At 30.6% G+C, this 26241-nt stretch overlaps 1 protein-coding gene and 1 long non-coding RNA gene across 6 annotated transcripts; both read left to right on the top strand.

Annotated features, from left to right (window-relative positions):
* Positions 1 to 8671: 8671 nt before the first annotated feature.
* On the top strand, positions 8672 to 10104 carry LOC114077843. Its single transcript, XR_003579115.1, has 3 exons — positions 8672 to 8926; positions 9009 to 9092; positions 9302 to 10104. It is a non-coding gene; the product is annotated as an uncharacterized LOC114077843 (long non-coding RNA).
* Positions 10105 to 19848: 9744 nt separating this feature from the next.
* Positions 19849 to 23826, top strand: LOC107026237 (metal tolerance protein 1-like). Of its 5 annotated transcripts, XM_015227136.2 has the most exons (4): positions 19970 to 20232; positions 20951 to 20999; positions 21317 to 21532; positions 22294 to 23826. In XM_015227136.2, the coding sequence occupies exons 3-4, from the start codon at positions 21530 to 21532 to the stop codon at positions 23536 to 23538; spliced, it is 1248 nt and encodes a 415-aa protein (XP_015082622.1). In that variant the 5' UTR covers positions 19970 to 20232; positions 20951 to 20999; positions 21317 to 21529; the 3' UTR covers positions 23539 to 23826. The 5 variants fall into 5 exon arrangements, with proteins under 5 accessions (XP_015082624.1, XP_015082622.1, XP_015082623.1 ...); XM_015227137.2 differs by lacking the exon at positions 20951 to 20999; XM_015227139.2 differs by lacking the exon at positions 21317 to 21532.
* The last annotated feature ends 2415 nt before the right edge of the window (positions 23827 to 26241 follow it).

The following is a 26241-nucleotide window of genomic DNA, read 5'->3' as shown; positions in this document are numbered from 1 at the left end:
AAGTTTGTATACTTTCCACCTTCCTCAAATTCCACTCGTGGGACTACACGAGAAAACAAGCTTTGGTTCATAGCATATAACCTTAATATTCACCGTTTATTTTTTTTTATATCAAACACATTCTTAATGTTCAAGTGTATTACCAGTGTTGGAGTCAAAAATTTTATCATTATCAATCATGTTCATAATATGAAGAAGTAAACACACAAAGAAGTTAAAGAGCTTCATTATTTACTGTATATATTCATTAAAAACAACGTAATTTTTCGTTCAAGAGTATCCCCTCAGTAGTCTACTCAATCCATGGGAGAGCTGACTATACTTGAAAATCCTATGTTGCTCGGACATTTTAAAAAATGTGATCATTTGGTACGTGTTGGATCGTTCAAAAGTAGTACTTCATTACATATTTGGAGAGTTCGAGCAACTTAGTGAAAATCGATCAACTATTTGCTAAAGATGGAGTTGTATGCTGTACATTTGAGACTGGTGAGTTATTGGAAGAAGAATAAGATGGAGAGGAGAATTTAGAAGCTGTTATTGACAATGTCATATCTTTCTGTGTTTGCCTTTTAGGTGATATATTCCTATGGTGGACGCACGTATTTAGTTGTTTCCCCTTCTTTTGATGCAATGCACAGCTGCAGTTGCGATGATAAGGCCTCCTCTCGATGTCCATGTCTAACATCGACAAGCCTCCATCAAACACGACACACTGAAGCATCATTTCAGCTGCTCCACTAGTCATGTTCATTCTCTCTCAATCGTCCTATTCCCAAATATGAAAGTTAAAAAGTTTGATACTTCTTGAAATTCTTTGTATGTTTAAGGCTTATATAGAGCTAACATACATTGATTTACATGTCCAACTTCGCGGATTCTGGCAAAATCAAGGTGAAAAAAGAGCTGTTTTCTGTTTGTTTTGGTTATCTTATTACCAACGAAACAGACGTTTTTTCCTATGATTCTTTTGTCCATGCACTCTTGGATAATTTTTCGATGTACTTACTTGTAATGGAACGACTGAAAATCTTAACTGCTTTATTCGTCTTATGCAACTGGTTAGCATTGGTGTGATTGTTCTTGTTATTGTAGTTCTCTAACGGTTCCCACGAAGTACTTGATTCCTCCTTGGAGTTCTCTTCCTTGACTCCGCGATGAGAGAAAGAATCTAAACAATTTTAATAGTATATTTGATCTCGTTAGCTTAGTTTTTCTGGGTTTCTACTTTGTAGTTTGCATACGTAGTCGTGTCTTGACTCAAGTAATTTTGTTCTTAATAGCTGGATATGTCAATTACAACAAGAAACAAGAAACATATATCATAAACTAATAATTGGATGTATCTGCTTTATTGAGTCGAGAGTCTATCAGAAACAGTCTCTATACCTTCAAAGGTAGGGGTAAGGTCTTCGTATATGTGAGATTACACTGGATATGCTATTATTGTTAATAACTGGATGTATCGAGATCTTTTGAAGTACTGAAGAATACAATTGAAGTTTGATACCACTCAGCAGGTACAAGTTCTTTTGTCCAACTTTCACCTTGAAATAACTGTTATCAGGGCTGAATCTACAGGGTTAAATATGAGGCATGTGAGCCTGTGCTACGTAAAACTAGGTATTCTATGTATTATTTTCTAAAATTGAAGTAATATTATCTGGTGGCACCCATGCTACGAAGAAAAGGTTAAATGATGCACTCTGTTGCTCATTCAACTATCCAGATTCTAATTTTAATACTGCTAGATGCAGTGTATGACATATGAACCAGTCGTTCAAATGAATTACGTGAGGCATGCATTTTAGGACTTCTCATGTTAGTCCATCCTGATATTCTCCTTGACCTTATTGTATGAGCTTAGTTTTAGAATCTCAAGGACGTAAAACGGTACATTGTTTAAACAGTAGTTTAGGTTAAGTAAATGATTCCTAAATTGGTTAAAGTAAAATGACAAAAAGAAGAAGCAGAATGAACTATGAACAAACCATTTGTCTCAGTGAAGTGATGGTGAGTTTGAAATGTACAAAGGAGAATGTATTAACCACTAGCTAACGCGTTAGAGCTGTATGCTGTACGTATACACTCCTGAATGATTGATTATCTCGAGACGTTGAAGATGGAAAACTGAATTTGGAAGCTTCTTTTGACACAGAGTCATATCTTTCTGTTTTTTCCTTTTGCGGAATGATGTGATATATTCCTACTATGGACACAAGTTCTTGGCTGTGAATATGTGATATATCTCCCTTCTTTTTATGCAATGCGCAACTGCAGTTTTTATAGCAAGGACTTCTCTCGATATCCATATCTGACATTGACAAGCATCCGTCAAAGACACACTGAAGCATCATTGCAGCTGCTCTAGTGGCCATATTAAGGTAATACTCCCTCCGTTTCAGTTTATTTGTCTGGTTTTGATTTGGCACGAAATTCGAGAAAATAAAGAAGACTTTTGAATATTGTAGTCTTAAACTAAAGATGCAAAATATACTAAAATTACAACCTTCTCTGGCCCTTCAAGTGTTGGGGTTTCCATACAAGTTCGATTGCATTATTGATGGCTGTAGACCCTGAATGATGAGACTTTCGTGCAAATATTGACATAGCTTTTCCATCTTGCGGAGGGGAGCTTGGCGTAATTGGTAAAGTTACTGCTGCGTTAGGTCATGGGTTCGAGCTGTGGAGATAACCTCTTTGCAGAAATGCAAGGTAAGACTGTGACCCTACTCAGTGGAAGTTAGTGCACTGAGTTGCTTTTTTGATTTCTCTAAACATGAGGGGACAATATTAGCAACTAGAACACTTTTTGTAGACGGAGAAACCGATGAAATGAGTAGTAAACAGATCTGGTGAAAGTGACAGATGGTTTAGAAAAGGCTTACAACGTATTACCTTGTATATTGTGAATGGCAATGTAAGTACAGAAAAGACATAGACGTAGGCCATGCCGACATTATTCCCTTTGACTTTACTGAAGAAGCAGAATGAACTATGAACAAACCATTTGTCTTAGTGAAAGAACGAGATTTGATAGACTACGAGTTAGACAATGAGGATGAGAAGTGTAAATAACAAACTAGTGGACTAATTTCGGGGACTATGGGAGCCTAACAGGACAGAAGAAAAGTATGTGAAAGATGAAGTGATGGTAAGTTAGAAAGTTTAGAATCAGTGTACTAACTCTGTTAGTGAACAAAAACTAATTCTACTAACGAACGTATACAATGTGATCAATTTCAGAATTCAAATGCTGTATTTTCAGTGTTCGCGTGAAGTTAAAAAAGTTAAATCTTTTGAATCCTGGAAAGAAAGAAAACAAGCAATGGAACATTTGCTCATAAAAATCAGTGAAAAATGTCGCATTTCTTTTTCTTTTGTAAATTTACATCACCTATGAAACGGATACTGAAGTACACATGTACTTACAAGAATGTACAAAGGAAAATCTATCAACTACTTGCTAACATTGGAGCTATATACTGTACACTCCCAATTGATTAATTATCTCGAGACGATGAAGATGGAGAAGTGAATTTGGAAGTTTCTATTGACAAAATCATATCTTTCTGGTTTTGCCTTTTGGGGAATGATATATTCCTAGTATGGCACAAGTGCTTGGCTGTGATATATCCCCCTTCTGTTTATGCAATGCACAACTGCAGTTTTTATGGTAAGGCCGTCTCTCGATATCCATATCTGACATTGACAAGCTTCCATCAAAGACACACTGAAGCATCATTGCAGCTGCTCCAGTGGCCATTTTACAAAGGTGTTTGGATAGTGAGGTGAGTTTTTCACTGTCTAAATGTGTGCATGTGATGTCGACAAGGTTATTTTGAACACTTTCTTGATATTTTTGCAAAGGTTTATATAGAATACAGTGTCGTGGATTCACTAGCCTTACTATGATATGGAGGGTAGAAATTTGTTATATGTTCTTGTTATTGTAGTTCTCTCGTGATTCCCTCAAAATAAGCGTATTCTCCTAGGAGTTCTCTTCCTTGATTACTGGTTTCTACTTTGTACTTTGCACTTTTCGATGTATTGAATTAAGTATTGTTTTTAAGTTACTGATTATTCTAATGAAGACTTATACCAATATATAGGAGATTCAGCAAGTGCAGATTCTTTTGTACTGTTTTCATCAGCGAATGGTTATTTTATTAGCATATAATGCTCCAAAAAAATGTCATACATTGCCTCTGTTGACCTCGGTATTTCCTTCTGCTTGCGTTCTGTAGATTCACTATTCAAATTGATATAATGCTCCCTCCGTTTGATACATCTGCTAAATATTTACATTGCTTTACCATCTTAGGAAGGGGATCTTTTATATTTAGCATAACTGGTAAAGTTGTTACTATGTGTTCTGCATGCAGGTCATGATTTAAAAATTCATTATTCAACTAAACTAAGTCATTGTACGACACAAATGTTAAAAATAATGATGAAGAAGTTATGGTAAATTTGGTATGGAACATTGGCAATGTGATAAATCTGTGGACACAGATGCTGCATTTTTAGTCTTTACATAAAAGGAGAAACATTTTGTATTTTGTTTCTCTTTTGGTAATTTACAGCACATAAGAAGTGGATACTTAAGTATACACAAACTTACCATTATGTACAAAAAAATTAAAATATTGAAGCAAAGAAGTACACTCGATCCCTCGGAGAGCTGCACTTTGCCAAAATCTATCAACTACTTGCTAAATCGGTGACTGATGAATTATTGCACGAAGAGGATGGAGAAGAGAATCGAGAATCTGCTATTGACAAAGTCATATCTTTCTGGTTTTGCCTTTGGGGAATGATACATTCCTACCATGGACACAAGTGGTTGTATTCTCCCCTTTCTGCTTGTGCAATGCACAACTGCAGTTTTTATGGTAAGGTCGTCTCTCGATATTCATGTCTGACATCGACAAGCTCCCGTCAAAGACACACTGAAGCATCATTTCAGCTGCTACAGTGGCCATTCTCTTCTCACTCCTCTTTCTTTACTGATGCAATGTGGTTTCGTATGAAGTAAGTGTTATCGTTCTTAAAATTCTGTATATGTGTTTGAGGATTTATATAGACATAGTAAGTACTGAGTTCTGTGCCCAGCTTAGGGAATTTGATAGCATCAAGGGTGAAAATAAGTTCTTGTGCATCATGTTATTACCGTACTATCAATGAAACTAGCGTTTTTTCCTATGATCTATTTTTGTCTTGGCTGCAGTCTTTGCTTATTATGTCTGCACATGCTGTTTTGTTCTTTATATGTACTTATTTATGCGTGTTCGTTTTATGTAAGATACTTATATTATTTTACTGTCTTATATATATATACTGGTATGGACGTGGCTTTTCCATCTCGACTGTTTTCTGGTATTAGTTCTAACATATATTTTAAAGAACAGTAGCAAACATGTTACAAAACCATTTGGATTCCTCGAAACTGTCCCTATAACTGTGAATTCTTTGTTTAAAACTTCTCTCGAAACTGTTAGTAAGAATGATACAAACAGTATGTGCCACTTTGTTCTGTATATCTTTATTTTTACATTTTCTCTTTTACTCAAACATAGATCATACATTGTCTTAAAGGCAAAGAAGGATCAGAAGAACGCAAAAGAGATGAAAACAAGAAAACTTGTTTTCTTAAAAACGGAGAAACCAACGAAATGAAAAATAAACAGATCTGATGAAAGTGACAGATGAATTTGAATAATCTTACAAAGTATGTGTGTACATATTTCCTTGCATTTTGTGACAGTAACAAACATAATAGTAGTCCATTTTGTGACATTAAAAGCAGAACACTCAGTCCTTTGCTAAAAGCATCTAACCAGGAAATCGCCAAAATCTATCAGGAACTATTTGGTAAGCTCAACGTCGTATGTTGTACACTCGTGACTAATGAATTATTGCGCGGAGAGGATGGAGAAGAGAATATGAGAATCTGTTATTGACAAAGTCATGTCTTTTCGGTTTTGTATTTAGACTCCATAAGTACTAAATCAACAAACATTCAATTCATACATTGAGTCCGTTTGATCCTTACATACATTCACTTCATGATCCTTACAACAAACAAACCACATGAAATGAAAATGATAGTTATCAATTTTTTGATTTTCTTCTCCAAAAGCATAACTTTTCCAGCTTCTTCGCTGAAATAACTTTCATTTCTTCAAACAATCTGTTTCAATTTATTTAACCTATTTTTTACTTGAGACATAGTTTAGGAAAGTAAAAGATATTTTGCACCAAGACACAGTTTTTAATGAAGTGGTTGAGAATCATGGGTCTCAAGTTCAAAACTCGGAGGAGACGTAGTGATTTTTCCTCCGTCTCTCCTAGCCTTAGTAGACAGAGTTATCCGGTATCTATTATTTGAAGTAGGTATCTATGGAATTAGTCAAGGTATGCGAAAGCTGATTCAAACACTACCATAAAAGAAAAAGTTATCTGATACCTGTTGTTATATTGTGAGGTGCGCGACTAGGATTATTACAAAAAAAAAATTAATATTGTGGTCTTAAACAAATTAGGTAGAAAATTGAAACTAATGAGTTGCTATAGAAGAAAAAGAAACCATACAATTTATTTTTCTTTTTAGACAAATTAACTGAATCCCATGGCATCATCTTCACAGTGCTGTCCTCGATGGAAGTACGATGTCTTTCTAAGTTTCAGAGGTGAAGATACTCGAAAAACATTTACAAGGAGAATTTTCCTATTTTATATCCTAATGAACATCGACAATATGAAATACTTACGAATACTTGACTTCACTCACATATTCCACAATCAATTTTCTTAGGATTGAATCCGAGAATATTCAGCAGATTGTTAATTACATCTCTTGCAAGATTACTTATTCATCTTGTTTGCAAGATGTTGTGGGAATAAATGTTATTTAGAGAAAGTTAAGTACCTACTTAAGATAGAAATAGATGATGTTCGTATGGTAGGGATATGGGGAATAGGCGGAGTTGGTAAAACAACAATAGCAAAAGCCATCTTTGATACTCTTTATCTTATCAATTTGAAGCTGCTTGTTTTCTCGAGGATGTTAAAGAAAATGCAACAAAGAGTCACCTGCATTCTTTACAAAATACCCTTCAATCTGAGCTGTTAAGACGAAAATATGACTATGTCCACAATAAGTACTCCGGGAAGGTACAGATTTCGCACAATCTTTCGTCATCATTCTTGATGACATAGATCATAGTGATCATTTGGAGTATTTAGCAGGTGATCTTGGATGGTTTGGTAATGGAAGCAGAGTTGTTGTAACAACTAGAAATAGACGATGTTGCAATATACGAAGTTCCTACACTACCTGATCATGAATCTATGGAATTGTTCAATCAGCATTAAAGTTGTGATTTTGGAGCTGGATACGGATTGGATGTCCTGATTGACAAATTTCTTGTGTTCATTTCCAAAAATGGTGGGATTGAATTGCATGACTTAATTCAAGATATGGGCAGATATGTGGTGAAAATGCAAAAAGATTCGGGAAAACAAAGCAGACTTTGGGATGCTGAAGATTTCGCAGAGTTGATGATCATTTTGTACCTGATGAACAGTTTGCATTAGCAAGTGATGACTCCATTGAGTACCTGCCCAACAGCTTGTGTTGGTTTGATTTGGCATGGATATTTTTGGGAATCATTGCCAGAAAATTTTGAACCTAAAGGACTTGTTCATCTAGTTTAGAGGAATTTCCAGAAATCCTCGGAAGAATGAAGCCGGGGTTAGAAATTAAGGTGAAACGTTCTGGGATAAGGGAACTACCATCATCTATTCAGTAGATTTGAGTTCTCTGGAAAACCTTGTAGCTCTTCCGAGCAGCATTTGTAAGTTGAAAGGTTTGATGGAGCTAAATGTGTTACTTTAAGCATTTGCCTCGAAGCATAGGCCAACTTGGTGTTCTTCAATCCTTGGACTTATCATATTGCAAGAGGCTTAAAGAGTTGCCAGATTTGATGGAGATGCGGAATTTGGAGAGTTTGGATCTGTCGGATTGTATAAATCTTGAAAGAGGTTCATCGTTCCGTAGGATTTCTCAGAAACCTCCATACATTAATATTAACTAATTGTATACAGCTTAAGAGACTTCCAGGTCTGTGCATTGATTCTCTTCGGTACTTGTGTCTACACGATTGCTCTAGTTTAGAAAAATTTCCAAAATTCCTTGGAAACACGATAGTGGAGTCGGAGATTTACATGCTAGAAAATGTGATGAGGGAACTGGAATTTCCACCCTATCGCTTCCTTGTCACAAAGAGTGTTTAGCATTGTGCTTGGTGGGTATGAGATTTCGTTGCAGCAAATCCCAAGTTGGTTCCACCATCGGGGAATGGATAACAGTGTATCAGTCGATTTGCCTGAAAATTGGTATGTACCTGATAACTTCTTGGGATTCGCTGTATGTTGCTCTGGCTACCCCACAGCTCACTTGATTCCCTTACGTGATGATCTATGTTACTCGGATTTTTCAAAAATGTCAAGGGATACTACTTATGGAGAATCCAACACGAGTGATGATGGGATGTCATGGGAACTAGATTCTTTTCTACCTTCCAAAAGGTATATCTTTATCTGCTTCTATTTATTTATTCTTGTTGCCTCTCGCTAGCTTATGGGATACATCTAACGCAAACGGAAAAACACCAAATGACTATGGGCTTATAAGGTTATGTTTTAGAAGAAAAGTCATTTATGGATTTCGTCTGTTGTATAAAGGTGACATAGCATTGGGACCTATGTTGCTCGGACTCTTCAAAATTGTTGCCTCACTTTTTTGATGAGTCCAATAAACATAGATTGGGACAAGGAGGAGCTGATATATGACTCCGTAACCAATTAGGTCACATTCTCGTATTCATGGGAGACACTTTGCAGCTCATTCTTCCAAATATAGGTAATATACTACTGATCCATGGGTTCAAAACTTCTTAATATATCGTCTTTTTTAATAACAACTATCTCTCTTTTTATGACAGGGAGGTCGGGGAAAAGATTGAACAATTGATGATGCAGCGTAGCGCGAGAGAGTGGAGGAAGCTGGAGTACGAGATGAAGTTGAGGTTCGTTCTCCCTCGTGATCTCTTTCTCTTATGCTAGGTGAAAAATAAGAAACAAAGTGTTTGTACTATCATCTGTCATTTGATAGTTAAACGAAAAAAGAGTTACATAGCAACACTTTGCTCTCAAGACTGTGTTTTTACTATTGAATGAATCAAATCTGATGTTGTGATCGAGGTTTTTGAAATCTTACATTGGATTACATTTGCAGTGCAAACTGAGGAGAGGTGACACTGCCTATGTTTCCTCTGTTCGTAACAGAACGATTTGAGTCTTGGCATGAGAAAGAGATTCGCGAAAGAACTCAGGTATGAAATCACTATGCACATTTGAGATCTCTGTTACGATTCAAGTGTGTTTCTAAGATATAGGGTGGGGTTGTTCTCGAATCAACGACTAGAAGGGGGTGTTGAAGAAATTCAAGTTAATTTTTGAAATAATAACTATTAATTAATTGATCACCTTACAAAATCAACCTTATTAGAAGGTCTAAAAATGAGAAATGACAATTGTAATAACCTAAAAGAATGTTGCTCTCAAAATTGTATACCTATATATAACTAATCCATGTATATCGAAACCCTCTTCATATATCAAAATTTCTTCACATTGAGCTCATTTGTTGTTGGAGTTACAAAAATAGTTGTCTTATATTGCTTCTTCGGAAATGAAATAATATTCTTCGAAAAACAAGAAGTTGAATTTTTTCCCTTCAACTTGTGGAGTGCACAATTACAATTACGATGATATGGTCTTTGTTCCATATTACCAAATGTTGATAAACTTGCATCAAATAAACACTCGAACACCATCTTTTGGGCTGCCATATTAATTGATCTCTCTTTAATTCGTTAACCCTATTTATTCGAGAGAGAGAGATAGGAATCGAAAAAAAAATTATTTTCGCAAATATGAAATAAAGAAAAAATATGAAATAAATAGTTTCTCGAAGAGCGAATTTGATCTTGTCGTTTGATGTATTTGTTGTCTAATTATAAGTTGTGGCATATATATAAAGTGGAATATTATGATTTGTAGATGTATATTTTTCTTTTAATATATGTTACTAGTACATAAAATAATTCAAGAAAAGTCTAGACTAATGAGTTGTCGAATTTGTAGAATTCTTTTCATTTTAGTCAAATTTTGATGTCTAATTGGCCAACTTTATGTGGAAGTTAGCCTAACATTGGCTCCATCAATGGTTACTAAAGGATGTAATTAAGATACTATTTTATTTTTATTATAATCGTTACGTTCAGATCAATTAGTGCTCTATTTTCTATTGTTATTTTGTATTAATATAAATATCGAATAATTTATTTTATTAAGTTTTGGATCAGAAATGGATTCAAGATTTATGTTTTATGAGTTCGATCTTTTAAGTGGTAAGCATTGAATCTATTTTAAATTATGGATTTAAATTTATCCTCCGTTATACTAGGTTTAGATGAATTCGAAGTTATCCTAAATCCACTCCTAGCTTGGATAGATGGAAAGAGATTATCGAATATTTTTTTAAAGTTTTAGCTCGATTGAAATTGGAATCTGAATTCTTATAAAGATGTTTTTTTAATACTTTTACCCTCACGTTTTTTAATTATGTGATAATGTTTAATTGTACATTTAGAGTATAAGAAGGAAAAGAAAATGAATATTATAATCTAAAATCAATATTAGACATTTTTTATATCTATAAATCAACACAGGAAATACAAATTGAGATTTTATTTCATAATTAAATTACTTTTTAGATATAAAAAGATAGTATTTTTTTCTTGAACAATTTTTTTTTTTGAAAAAAATATGGCACGTCTGTTAGAATAATATAGATATTATTTAATACTTAACGTGGGGAATGTTATTTTGAAGAAAGGAATGTATATGGTTGATTTATTTATTATAATTAAACTTTATAATATAAAGCTAGATTTTTCTGTAAAGCAAAAAATATGTATACAGCTAGTCCAAAAATGCTGGCTGTTTCTTCTTAAAAAATAAAAAGGTATTTATTCTATTAAGAATAAATTGTAATAAAAGGGATTAATTTATATACATTTTAATATTGACAATGTAAAACTTATTTATACAATCAAATCATATTATAAAACAATTACCAATATTTACTAACTTTATAAAAAAAAAATTACTGACTTGCTATTATAAATTAGATAAAATAATTTTGTTATCGATGTCTATAATTTAAACTTAAATCCATATTATAAAAAATAGAAGATATTTATTTCTTGGTTTATGTGGCTAGCCAGGGAAGCATATTACAAACCCCTCACCCACTTCCTTCAGTTTGGTTAACCAATATTTGATGACAAATATATATATATATTGCGGATTCTAGTTGTGAACGCGCTAAATCTTATATTAAAATATTAATTTTAAAATTAGTTTTTTTTTCACGATGCGAGAAGTTTTATACATCGAGTTACATACTTAAAGAGAAATTATGTATAGATGGGATCATACAATTGAATTGTCAAGTTGATATATAGTCAATAAAATCACAATCTTATATGCTTCAATAATTAATTCTCCCTAATTAAGTTTTATTATATAGTATTACCAAAGTACATAGAATAAGGAAAGAAATAATACCTACCTAGAGAATAATATTTTTGAAAGTGCCACCATGGATTTTCTGGCAGATTCTGGTGTTTGGTTTTTCCTTTTTTTTTAAAAAAAAAATAATTTTTATTTTTTGTTGGTGGATATCATGTTTAATGAAATATATATTTGAAATTACAAAATCAAACTATCACCCCCACAACTAAGAAACATGTTGTAATAAATTAAACTATGTTTCACAAGCAATTCCATGTCCTAGAGAGCCTTTAAAAAAAAAAGAATGGCATGTTAATCATATTTTTAACGTGATGTGATATTAATTCTTAATTAATTTTTCTGTCGAACTAAGTTTCACATGTTTATTGATGGCAAAGACAGTAAGTCGTGTTCCACCCCATTACTTCGTTAAATTCTATACTTATCTTATTGAACCATTATATTGGCTCTGATATCGATTATTTTGCTAAAAGCGATTTAGAAATACTCTTACCATGATATGATATGTATATATTGTCTGCTTTAGACGAAACCAACACAATTTTGTTGAAAGCCCTGACATTTTCAAGAATATCCTACATTTTATATTTAAAAAATAATTTTTTTTAGCTATCCATACGAGATTGTATTCACATGTCCAACGATAGTTATTTTTTTCCAGATACATTCAATCTTGTGTCAAGTGTGTGCCCATGAGACTCTCAATCAGAGATTTTCTGCACCAAAAATATTATCCTAAATGAAGATAATCATACAAGAATGATAGCTTGAATAAATTTTTGTTCATAATAATAATTTTATCAGTTAATTTGTTCAACATCTATCGATTCGGACCAAACACTTTTATAACGTGTCAAATATAAAGAAGTGGCTAGTTTGGAATCTTGTACTAATTTTTATGTAATAGTGACAGTTTTGGGCCCCCAATTTTTCTTTAGTTTGGGTCAGGGTAGGTACTGAATTTGTGTTAGAGTCGGGTTAGTTAAAATTGAGCCAAGGATTTTTATTAAGAAGGTTCGGGAAAAAAAATAGTATCTAATATTTGATCTTCGAAAAAAAGAGCATCTAAGATTTGATCTTTGAACCACAAGGTTAATTTTGAACTCCTCAACTACTAAGTCAATCTATAATCTTACATTCAAGAGGTTCGAAATCATTATATAAACATAAAAATTCTTTAAAATATCTTAAACACACAACGTAATTTTTTGGTCGAGGGGGTTTGCTAGGTCCGCCCCTGCTCCATACCATATTTAAGTGATATGCATGTTTGTTTTCCTTCCATAAGTAATTGGGAAGTTGCAAATTACATTCGCTAGTCAAATACATAAAAATATGCATTGTTTTCAACCCGTCCTCTATCACAACTCCGGCTCTGCTTTCAAACTTTTCAACTGCATGTGAGTAAACTCCTACTCGCTTGTCACGCAAAAGAAGATCTACGGGATCAAAAGGGTGTTCACAGATCTTTCTTAGACAAAAAGTTATAATGTATATATAAATATTTTTTTATGAATAACACATAAATATGTCCTTTAACGACCTCATTTGACATTTATGTTCTCTAACTTTATGTGCGCACAAACAGTTACTTAAATTTGTATAGAATTAAACAAGTAAACACATGTATCCTACTTAATGTTCTATATGACAATTATTTACATCTTACATGCATTATATACGCACGAAAAGTTAACAGACATTTATATATTATATCTTTTCTAATTCCCCGACACAAGACAAGACACTCGCAGCAATTTAGCAGATTCAAAATTTACTTTTAAATTTCATATTTAAATTCTTAACACTATATTTTTTTATTTTTCAAACTCTCGAAATAAAAATTCTAAATTCATCACCCTAGACGCATATTTTTTTCTTGTTCAATGAACTAAATAGACATTTGGCTCCTTCGTGATTATTGCATGAGACCAAGGCCCCAATGTCTCAAAGGACTTTCCAATGTGTCAGTTGTTGTTTTCCATAAGCATATTTTGTATTATGTGTTTTATTTCTACTTTGACCCATTTCAGTACACTAGTTTGACTTGTATACCAGAATTTTTTTTTCTTTTTAAAATTTAATTAAATTTAAATTTTACGCTAAAAATAAAAAAAAATACTTATCACATAATGCAATTAGCATAATTGATAAGTATTATGTTATTAGTAGTATTAGGAGAAATATCTTAAAGCCATTGTGAATAATTTACTCCTTTCCTCCTATTTTATATGACGATATATAATTGGATTCATAATTTTAAAAATTCAAAACTATAATTAATTTAATTAAATAAATACTTAATGGCAGATTAGATATATATTCAAATTCAAGTTTCCATGTTTAAATAATTGGTATGCTATACTAGTAAAAAACTTACAAACAAAATGTGTCACCACTTATAAAAATGTCTTCACACTATATGAACAATATTCTAATTGTAAAATCTATAGTAGAATATTTTTATTTATATGACTTAAAAGTAAAGAAGTAGTTGGGATGTCATGTTTGATTTATTTTTTTTTGATTGATTATTTGTTTTTATTTTGGAATATATTACCACTAAATAGTAAATAGACTGGTTAAATGGGAGTCATCAATAATTGAACATGTCAATTATTGATTTAAGTTTACTAGTATTACAATTTTACACAAACTTTTCAACTTGCCAGGTGTTCACATGCAAGCAATTGGGTGCATGGGACTTAGATACTGTATCAAAAATATTTTTTAGCGATAATTATTGACACTAATAATTTAATAATTATTGGAGATATATTTTTAACGGTAATTAATATTATTTATAAATATTCCTAAATACTATAACGATTTAATGTTGCCGATATTAAATTCAATGTCAAATAATGCCAATAAATATTTTAGCACTCTCTATTAAAAAAATATATATATACATACATACATATATATATATATATGTATATATATATAATTACGAAAAAACATTAAAATTAGAATTCTACTGTCGACCTATCTTCACATAGCTAAATATAACTTTTTTTTATTAGTTCAATATAACATAGGAGAGTATATCATATGTTTTATTTTAATCAAGCATTTTGATTAGTTACTGATAAATTAAAATTGAGTACATTATGAATTAAAGGTGAAAGATCTATTATATTTATATAATTACGAAAAAATATTAAAATTAGAATTCTACAGTCGACCTATCTTCACATAGCTAAATATAACCTTTTTTTATTAGTTCAATATAACATAGGAGAGGGATATCATATTTTTTTTTTTAATCAAGCATTTTGATTAATTACTGATAAATCAAAGTTGAGTACATCATGAATTAAAGATAGGAGATTTATTATCCGCTCCATAGTATCAATCATAAAACTCGAAATTCTAATTAATTGATGAACACACTGTTCGCTGAATTAAATTGAGAAATTCTCTAATAAAAATAACCTTTTATCTACTAACAATTGAATCCAAAATTTTGAGATAAAAGAATTTAAAAAAGTACTTATCCCAAAAAGAAAAAAAAAAGTTTCAACCTTTAGAGAATTGATATGCTATACTAGTCAACAACTTACAAACAAAATGTGTCACCACTAATTAATTAAAAAAATTCTTCACACTTACATAAACAATAATTCTAATTGCAAAATTTATTAGTAAGTGGGAGTTTTTATGTCAAAGCAAGTAGCAGGTTAACATGTCTGGTGTAGCATAATAAGATAATTTGATCACTTAAAATAAAATTAAATAAGGTGATTAGTTGAAAGCAAAGTATTAATTATATAATAAAAAAAGTTTTTATGAAAAAGCAGCAGGTTAACATGCCTGTTTTGGTATAAAAGAGCAGTTTGATTATCTTAAATAATAATTAAATAAGATGATTAGTTTAAAAACAAAATAGATGTTATAATAATAATGTTACAAAAATTCAATTGGTTACAGATTAATTGCTCTAATAAAAGGGAATTGTAAGCTAACATATCAATATATAAAAATGTTAGCTATGATATAGAAAGATAATTTGATTATTTTGTATATATTTTTGATAAAATAATTGACTTACAAACAAAAATAGAAAACTTAATGATAATGTCACTAAAATCCAAGTGGTTACAGATTAATTAACTATCTAATAACAGGGAGTTTTCATGTCAAAGCAGGGCAACATATTAATATAATTTCTCGGTCTACTTTTAATTGACATGATTTTTTTTTAGAATCAAACTATAAAAATTTAGACTAAAATTATGTATTTTTTATTATATTAATATACAAAAAATTATAATTTATAGTATTTTTTATATAATTTTTGAATATCTTAAAATTCTCACTTACCATTTTATTTCATCCCATATTTAATTAAAGAATATATAAATATTTTTTCAATAATATTTTTAATAAAAATAAATAAAAAATCTACTTATTTTTCAAGAAAATATTTTCAGACGTAATGGGTAGGCAGAGGGAAATCTTTTAACATTTGGAGTACACGTTATCGTTGTCTGCCACAAGAAAAAAAAACACATGGAGTTCACGTTATAAATGTCCATCATTTTTTTTAAAAAAAATAATATTTATTTGAAAAGTTGATCGTAAATAATTAATAAGTATTCTGCTAGATAATATTTTAATAAATAACATATAAATATTTTTGAAATAATATCTTTTATCTTATCTCACTTTTATGATATTTTACTAGATAACATATAAATACTCTTAAATAATAATTTTTTTAAGAATTCTTTTTTATCAAGCACACCCTAAAGTAGTTAAAAGTTTTTTTCTAATTAATATATTTCTTTTTTTGAATGGAGATAATTTTTCCTTTTTATAAAAAAAATGAAAATAAAAAGTGTAATTCAATAAATTTGACATAATTACTCCATGACAATGATAGGTGGAAAGTTATTGCTTATTGTCATCTTAACATTGATGACATACACACATTCAATTATTGAAAATAGTAATGAAAATCTTAAATGTGTACCTCTTTTTTAAGTACAAAAATTAGAATCAATATAATTTTTAAGAATGTTACTGGTTTAGATTATCTTCATTAAACAATTTAAATGAAAATATAGTATAAAATATTAAGGAATATTCTTTGTTGTATGAAATAAGAGTATGTTATCGAAAGACACACTGCTCAATGAAAGTAGAATACAACTATTTAAGAAGATATAGGTAATAGAAGAAGTAAAAAGACAAAGTAATATATAAATAACAAAAATAGTACATTAATAAAGTACTGATTCGATAATGTTAAAAAAAGATACGTGTTTTAAGCTCTCAAATTTAAGGAGTTTCATTTGGTTATAAGTTATTATTTTTAGCAAATATTGAATACTGTTTATAGAAAAAATCAACTTTTCATGAAAAATGAAGAAAATAATAGAAGAAATTTGACATATTTAATTTGGACTACTATATCTTATGAAAAATAATTTAACAAAAATGGTTATAATAACAATTGAAAACTATAAGAAATATAAAAGTTATTAACAATTCAAGTTTAAGGCCTGTTTGATTTTTGTTTTAGGTCACTAATATGCTTGAGCCATTTCTGATAAAGTAAAAGAAAATATCGAAAATAGAGTCATGTCATCAATAAATTGAAGGTTTGTCATGTCCTGCTTGAGCACCTTACCTTAATACTTCTCCTAAACCCCTTAAACGCTAATCTTTCATATTGAGGCGTATGTAAACATGTTCGAATCATCTTAATCTAGATATTCACATCTTATATGTTATGAAGGTCACTTTATCTCATTTTAAGTATCTTATATTTAATTATATCTCTCTTTAATAAGTCATATATTTCTTTTAATATCCTTATATCACTACAATTAGAATAATTTTTAATGGCATTAACATTAATAAAGAGTGTTAAAGTCATTTTCGACATTAGTTAAGTGCCGTTAGAGCCAATGTCACTAAAGATTTTAGAAACATATACAAAGAGTGATAATTACTGCTAAAAATAATAATTTTTAACATTAATTAAAAATTAATTGCTGATATTAATTAATTTTGATATAGTGTACATATAATTATTTTATTTAAGAAATGTGAAGAACGCGAATTTAAATGACTATTCTAATAAATAACAATAGATAATTTGAAAGGGACAAGTACATTTATGATTTATAAGGTCTTTTAATTTCTCAAAAAAAAGGCAGAAGTTAACAAATCTTTCAAGATATTGTAATAAATGCCTTCAAATTTCCTAACAGACCAACATGCTATACGAATTATGATGGAATGATAAGTACATTATATTTATTTATTTTGAAACGATAAACATATTATATTTATTTACTTTTAATCAAGAGGTATAGGAATTAAATTATTTTTGGACATGAAATCACATTTATTAGGACCTTTGTAATCTTGATATGAAATTTATTGATACAAATTCAAATTTAGTTGAATTGTAAATACCAAATACTGAATAAAAATTAATTAAAAAAAAGAAGTTCAACTTTCAATTTAAAGTTTAAATATGAACTAAACACTAATTTCAAACCACTTTTGAAATTATATATTGATAAACAGTAAATTTTGTTTAATTCCTATAAATTTTTTTAGGAAAAGGATTAAAATTGCCCTTGACGTATGTAAAATATATTATTAATATTCTTTGTTATATTTTGGAATAAAAAATATTCGCGCTGTTATCCTAAGAGATCATAAATATCCTCAAAAATTAATAACTTAAATTTTTAATGATGTGTCCAGAATATCGTCACTAAAGATTTTTTAACATGAAATTCTTATTTATTTTTTGTTTTTTTCTTCATTGTTTTTAAAAAATAAAAAATGATATCGATTAAGGAGGAGTTTGAAGACACTATATCTTTTGTTTTTATTTCCTGTAAATGTATAAAATGGATAATGATGCATTATGTAGTAGGAGATTTGAATCAAAAATTAATTCTGATGATTTTTGTAATAATATTGTACATTTTTAATATTGATGGTGCAAGTTATTTATTTTAGAAAATATGATTGCTAACTGAAAATTAATTGTCATTTTTTTAAATTAAAATAATAATTTTTTTCTAGCAAATGATTGTTGTAGCCTTAATCGCTACTAAAAATTACTCATAACTTTCAGTGACAATATGTCAAGATTTTATCACCGTCAAAGGTCAAGTTCTAATGAATTTTAGTTGAAAACGCTTAGGTTGAGGAATTATTTTTATGTGGCACACATTACTAGAAATGTAGATAGTTAACTCTTTAAGACATTTGTAATCTCATAGGATGACGATGGAAGTATTTTTTATTCCAAGATATAATAAAGTATATATGTAAAATTTTCATGTCAAAGCAGGCAGCAAATTAACATGTCTGTTGTGTGGCATAATAAGACAATTTGATTATTTTAAATAAAATTTAATAAGGTGATTAGTGAAAGTAAAGTATTAATTATTTAATAAAAAAAGTTTTTATGCAAAAGCAGTTGTCTATTTTGGTATGATAGAGCAGTTTGATTATCTTTAATTAAATTAAATAGGATGATTAGTTTTAAAATAATATAGAAATGGACATAAAAGAATATTGCATAATTATAAATAGTATTATATTCACGTGGGTACATATATATCTTTAAAATACATTACTAAACAGTTCAGGAGCGTTAAAGGTCATCTATAAAATTTGGTATCGTAACAATAATTTCGATCAAAGTTAAAAAAGATTTCAAACCATTTCCCCGAAAATTTTACATTGAATGTGTAAATTTTTTACTTTTTAAATTATGGTTCATTTCTAAAACTAGAATCTAAGTTAATAATATTTGCCATTTTTATTTGGCAATTTTTAACATTTTATGAGAGCTTTAAAAATATTTTTGGATTTTTCTTTTTAAAAAATAAAATATATATACACAAAAGTATGTTTAATTAGGCTTTATCTCATATTTATGTACTTTAACTTTGTGTTCATCTAATTAAGTATTTAAATTATAATAAAATTATACAAATAAACACATACCAAATCTCATGTAAACTACGTACACCTCACGCATCTTGCAAGGTAAAACACGCAATGCTTACGCAATTACATGACACGTTCACCTTACACGCTAAATAGGACACACACGCATCTCATGTAATAATTGTCATATAGGACAAGTGCGTCTCACATAATTTGAAATGTATATATATAATACAATTACACGTATACTTATTAGATAGAAAAACTAATTTCGATATAAAACCGAACTATTTTTGTCTTTTTTTTTCTTTCACATCCAAAAAAATCCCACTTCAATTTTGGTCAAAAATATAATCAAGTTCGTATACAAAACCCAAGAAAGAATCTTCCCCAAAATCCATTGTGGCCGTCCCAATATATACAGTTGGATTTTTGTTTTTTGCATCTCTCTGATTCCCTTTTTATCTCTTCCCCTTTTTCTCCCTTCTTATATAGGGTATATACCCCATATTATGCCTACAGCCTATATAGCATAAGCCACCATAAGCTAAATTTGGTGAATTTGATGATTTGGGTCGGTTAAAAATCCAATCTTTATAATACCCTTTTGAAATCTCAGCTCAGATTTGTAAGGTACCCCTTCAATTTTGTTTTCTGTTTAGAGGGTTGTTTAGTTTTCTCTTTCTTCTTGTTGTTGTGATTGAATCTTGTTACCATCTGTTGTTTATGTTTATGGTGTTTCAGTTATTGCATTGTTGTTGCTATGTTTTCTTATTAGTTGCTGTGTTTTCTTCATTGTCATTAGCACTTTTTGTAACTACTTTGATTTGTTGTACTCGAGTTAAGGGTGTCTGGAAACAGCCGCTCCATTAGGCAGGGGGTAAGGTCTGACTCTTTACTTGTGTAATTGAATCTTGTTATCGTGTCTGATGTTTATTGTGTTTCGATAATTGCATTGTTGTTACTGTTTGTTTGTTGCCATTTTCTTTTTGCTCATATCTACTTTGATTTGGTGTATTCGATTTTGTGGGATTTCATTGGATATGTTGTTGTTGTTGGAGTAATTGAATCTTGGGTTGATTAAGATATGTATGATGCACTTTTTAGGTGGATTGCTTACTGGCTTTTGGATTTTTGTGTTTGTTTATACTGCATTGGGAGAATTGTTTAAAGTTATTTTGTTAATCATTGTGTCAGCTTTTCTTTTAGCCTTACTTTTGGTCCTATCTTTGTTTTTAATGATGTGTGCTTATTTCTGAATGTACTTTAAACATTGGGTTGATAAAATATCATGATTTTCAGTGTATTTACATATACATATGCAGAGTTATATATCTGAAGTCTTTTTCAGTCTGTAGGCTTTTCTTGCTGGTGTATAGGACATACTTATAGGGGTTAAGGTATGTGCATCAATTCCCCCCTTTGATTGCTTCTTCGTTAGATTTTGAAGTTGAAACTTGAAACTTGAAATTTTTCGAGCGGAAGTCTCAGAAACCCAAAACCTGGTCTTAGCTAGTGTTTAGGACATACTATGACCAAACACTAGCGAATTCTGTGTTAATGCTTCATCTTGTTTTGTGTTATCAGCTCTTAGTTATCAAGTTTTGAGTTGTCTTTTACTGAGTTGTGAACTGAAAGTTTTACTGGTTCTTGTTATTGGGAATTAGAATTTGGCTTCTTTGATTTGACCTGTAATTTTCGACAATTATTTCGACAGTGAGGAACTTGTTCTGGAATTGAATTCCAAACAGGGAGTGGTTTTGGTCTCTTGGGTGCTTGCTGTTAATTGAGAGTTCAACTTGAGCTAGACTTCAGTTTGTAAAGATAAATGCCATCGAGGTGTTGCTGTTTTTCAGTGGAAACTTCATTGATTAAGGAATTCCTTACTGTGATTGAAGAGTTCCCTTAGGCTGCTTATTTGTGGTTAGATATGGTACGAAATATTAAATTTTTGCTTTTAGATTTAAACTTAATGGAGTTGAGAATTGTTACAGCTCTCGAGTAGAAGGCTCATGCAGTTGATGTGAATGAAATTTTGCACTGCTGCTGCTGAAATCTATATTTGTAGTTGTTTCAGTTCAGACTTATTGGGACTGAACTAAGTTTGAGTCTGGTTTTAGTTTGGAAAGTGTTTAGCTCCACTGCTGTTTATTTTGATTAACGATTCTGGAGCTGCGAGATTTTAATGAATCTATGCAGTATCTAAGTGCATGTGCTTTTCTCTGTGGAAGTTTAGCCACACACTTTACTTATGAAAATGTTCTTTGTTGTAGATTGCTCCAACTAGATGAATGCCATAAGTTGAGGACTGATTACCTTCGTTATTAACTTTCTTTTTGTTGACATAGTCGATGAGATGTAGCATGTTCAGATTTTAATAGAACTCAGCAGAGGAATTTTCGAGTGCCTCCAGTCTATCACTTGTATTACTGAAACAAATCTACCGCTTGTCATTTGAAATATCTAGATCCATGTTTATAGTTGCTTCCTCCTAGCTAGTGACGCTGATTAATTTGTTCGAGCTGCGCATTTGTTGTTCTGCTTGTCGTTTTATGTATAAAGACGGAGTACTACTAACTCTATCTGGGCTTATCATGATTTAGAATGAGCCAATGACTCATGTGGGACACATTTAGATAGTTAGACTCATTTATCTTGTTATTGAGTGACAATTTTATAAATCTGTTTTTCCAGATGGATACGCAGAATCTGGAACATGGACAAGTAATTGAGGTGAGTGTTGACATAACAGTTCAAGAGAAGGGGACTAAAATCTGTGGTTCAGCACCGTGTGGATTCTCAGATGTTAACACCATGTCTAAGGATGCACAGGAGAGATCAGCATCTATGAGGAAACTGTTCATTGCAGTTGTCCTATGCATCATTTTTATGGCTGTCGAGGTTGTCGGAGGTATTAAAGCCAACAGTCTTGCAATTTTGACGGATGCGGCTCATCTATTGTCAGATGTTGCAGCTTTTGCAATATCCTTGTTTTCACTCTGGGCATCAGGATGGGAGGCTAATCCACGCCAGTCCTATGGGTTTTTTAGAATTGAGATACTTGGGGCACTAGTTTCTATCCAAATGATATGGCTTCTAGCTGGGATCCTTGTTTATGAAGCCATTGCTCGACTTATACATGATACAGGTGAAGTTCAAGGTTTCCTCATGTTTGTGGTGTCTGCATTTGGATTAGGAGTGAACCTCATCATGGCACTCTTGCTAGGTCATGATCACGGCCACGGCCATGGACACAGCCACGGTCATGACCACGGCCACGAACACAGTCATAGTCATGAAGAGCATGCTCATAGCCACGGTGATCATGAACATGCCCACGGCGAGCATAAACATATACATGGAATTAGTGTTAGCCGACACCATCACCATAATGAGGGACCTTCAAACCGAGATCAACACATCCATGCACACGACGCTGATAACACTGTGCCTCTACTTAAGGATTCCTGTGAGGGTGAAGGTGAAAAGAAAAAGAAGCAGCGGAATATAAATGTCCAGGGGGCTTATCTTCATGTATTAGGAGATTCAATTCAGAGCATAGGCGTCATGATTGGAGGAGCTATCATATGGTATAAACCAGAATGGAAAATCATTGATCTCATCTGCACTCTCATTTTCTCTGTCATTGTTCTTGCCACAACCATTAGGATGATTCGGAGTATTCTTGAAGTATTAATGGAGAGCACACCTAGAGAAATTGACGCAACAAGGCTTGAGAAGGGACTTTGTGAGATGGAAGAGGTTGTTGCAATCCATGAATTGCATATTTGGGCGATTACAGTCGGGAAAGTACTCTTGGCTTGCCATGTCAAGATTGAACCTGATGCTGATGCTGACATGGTGCTGGATCAGGTTATCGATTATATTAGAAGGGAATATAACATTAGCCACGTAACCATTCAAATAGAAAGAGAGTAGTGTGAAGGTAAAGTTTGTTTGCCTGTTGTACTGGTCCTTGGCTTCTATATTCTTTCGGATATTAGTTCAAACAGGAAAACATCATCTGGCTAAGCGATTCCAGCATCTGTTTCGTTTTAGTAAATCATGGTCTTTTAGCATGTTGGCTTGCTTTACTTCTCCATGAATCAATATCCTCAAGTTCAGTTGAACTTCACTCCTCAGTTTCTAAAATATTTTTTATGTTCTGTTTGGCTCTTATTTACAGCATAACACCATGGTTTGAAATGGAACTCAGTGTTAATGTTTTCTCCAGACCTTATGATTATGCTAAGTTTCATCCATGTTTATGCTATATATATATATATATACCCTACACATTTAGATGCCTGTTTCTTCTAATAGAACAATATAAAAGTTAGAGTGTGTAGTTAAGATTTCACGTATAGATTGGGGGGTTTCAAGCAAAAGAAACGATAAAGATCCTTATTAATTAAAATTTAAGACGTAGAAAATGAACCATATTTGATTGATGGAACAATTAATCACTTTTTGTGAAATTTTTTTTCCATAAAATTATAGATATATGATAATTGTCTTATAATCATCTCAAATTTTTCGACAAAGAAAAAGAAGAAGAAAGACTTATGTTCGAAATGAAGAGATTATTATGTATATATCTTTTGTAATATTAAAAAATATAATTAGATAATTTGCATAATTCATATAATAGATACAAAAAATAAAAACCCCTCCTATTTTTGTGGCTACCAACTCTATATATACCGTACCTTAAATCAAGTATATCAATATACTTGAACCCAAATTTACAACATTATATCTACCTTTCATCGCGATTTTTCAATTAAAGTGATAGCATTGAAAAAGAATTATTTAATTTCTAAAAAGAATAGAGTCGTCATTTAAAATTAAGTTATGATGTTTCAAGTCACATTTTTTTATCCCTAATCAAAAGGAAACGACTCTTTAATTAGTCTGTGAAAACAAAAAACCGATAAGCAAATGAATATATATATATATATATATTCATTTTATTAACTTAATTTTTGACTTAAATCAATCTTGAATATATGTTGCTTATGATTTAGTTAAACTTTGTTGAATTATTAAACTCTTAATTAAGACGTCTAGTGACGATCTCAAAATAATTAATTCTTATTTGTTTCAAAAAGGTATTTTATCTTATGCATATATAATTATTTCAGCATTTAAAGATGTATAGTCTAAGATGAAATTACTTGATACGTATTATTAAATAAAAGTGATAAAAATTTATATAATTAATCAATGAAAGAGGATCCGAACATCATGATTATATAAAGAAAATGTCATTGTCCAATTGATAAACAAATTGGCATTTGAAATATCAAAGGTAGTTCAATGAAGCTCTAAAGATAATAAGAAGTTGAACAAATTTGACTTTTTGAAATAGTGAAAATGTGTGTGAAAAAACATGTTTAATTATTTAATCCTTAATTAAAAGAAAATTTTTCAAATTTCTTGAGCATAGTTAATAAATGGATTATAAGATCATCTTTATATCGAGTTGTCATTTGTCAATAATTTTTAAAAATAATAAGTTTTTCCTAAAATGAAATTGTTAATAATTTTAAAAAATCTTGATATCTTGATTTGATCATTTCTATTTTTTTTTTATATTAAGGGACAAAAAAATAAACTTATTTAGTTTAAATTCAATATTTAGAAGAGGTTTGAACTTTGCTTTTGATTGCATCAATGTTTCTTATATTCCTCACACTAAACTTATTGAATATTAACGTTACACGATTAATTTTGTACATTTGTTTATTATTTATAATTATTTAGTAATTGAAATTCATTGACCTTGTTAGATTCTTCAAAAAAAACAATTTAAGAGTTCAAGGTGGAACTATATTGCATTAACGGGGTTCTGAATCCCCTTTGGCGAAAAATTATATTATTTATATACGGTTAAAATAAGTTTATATGTATATATAGTAGATGTCGAACCCCTTCGGCTATCTATTTCTACAGATTATAAACCCTTTATTAAATATTCTGCCTCTGCCTCTGATTGTTATATATATTTTTGTGGTCTCGCAAAGAGAAATATAAAAAAGAAAGGTTATTTTAAACATTCTAAATTCAATAATAATTCGCTTTGAATTGTCATCAAGCCTAAAAAAATAATTTTCTCAATGAAAATATTGTTCTTTCTTAAATTATAGAGATGCAAATGTTATGATGAAATTAAAAATGATTGTATTCGTCATAAAAAATGCAAAAAGCATGAAAAAGAAAAGGCCTCTTGAAATAATTTAATCTTATGTTAATCTATAGAGACACCAAATCGTCATTAAAAAAGTTAAGAGGCATTGCAAAACACTACTTTATCAAAAAAAAAATAAATCTATTTTTTAGGTATTAATACATTAACTTAATTCATTTTTATTTGTAATACTAATAGCATAAGTTAAAGCTTAAACAAAACAATAAAAATTCATATATCCTGTGCTAAAGTATTTGGGACAAAAGCATGGTTTATTGTAATGATCATACGAAGATATTTAAATGATCTTTAATACCATCATCAATTGTTTCACTTAATCATCATTTTACTTTAACAATGGAGTAGAAATTTCACAAATAATATTCAAACATTTCATTATAAAAGTTTATTTTCCAAAGGAAGTTCTTTTTGTTGATTTCAAAATTTGTACA

Source organism: Solanum pennellii, chromosome 7 (genome assembly GCF_001406875.1).
Source record: "Solanum pennellii chromosome 7, SPENNV200".
NCBI lineage: Eukaryota > Viridiplantae > Streptophyta > Magnoliopsida > Solanales > Solanaceae > Solanum > Solanum pennellii.
Note: the sequence above shows the minus strand (reverse complement) of the source record. Positions and strands in the feature narration are given on the sequence as shown.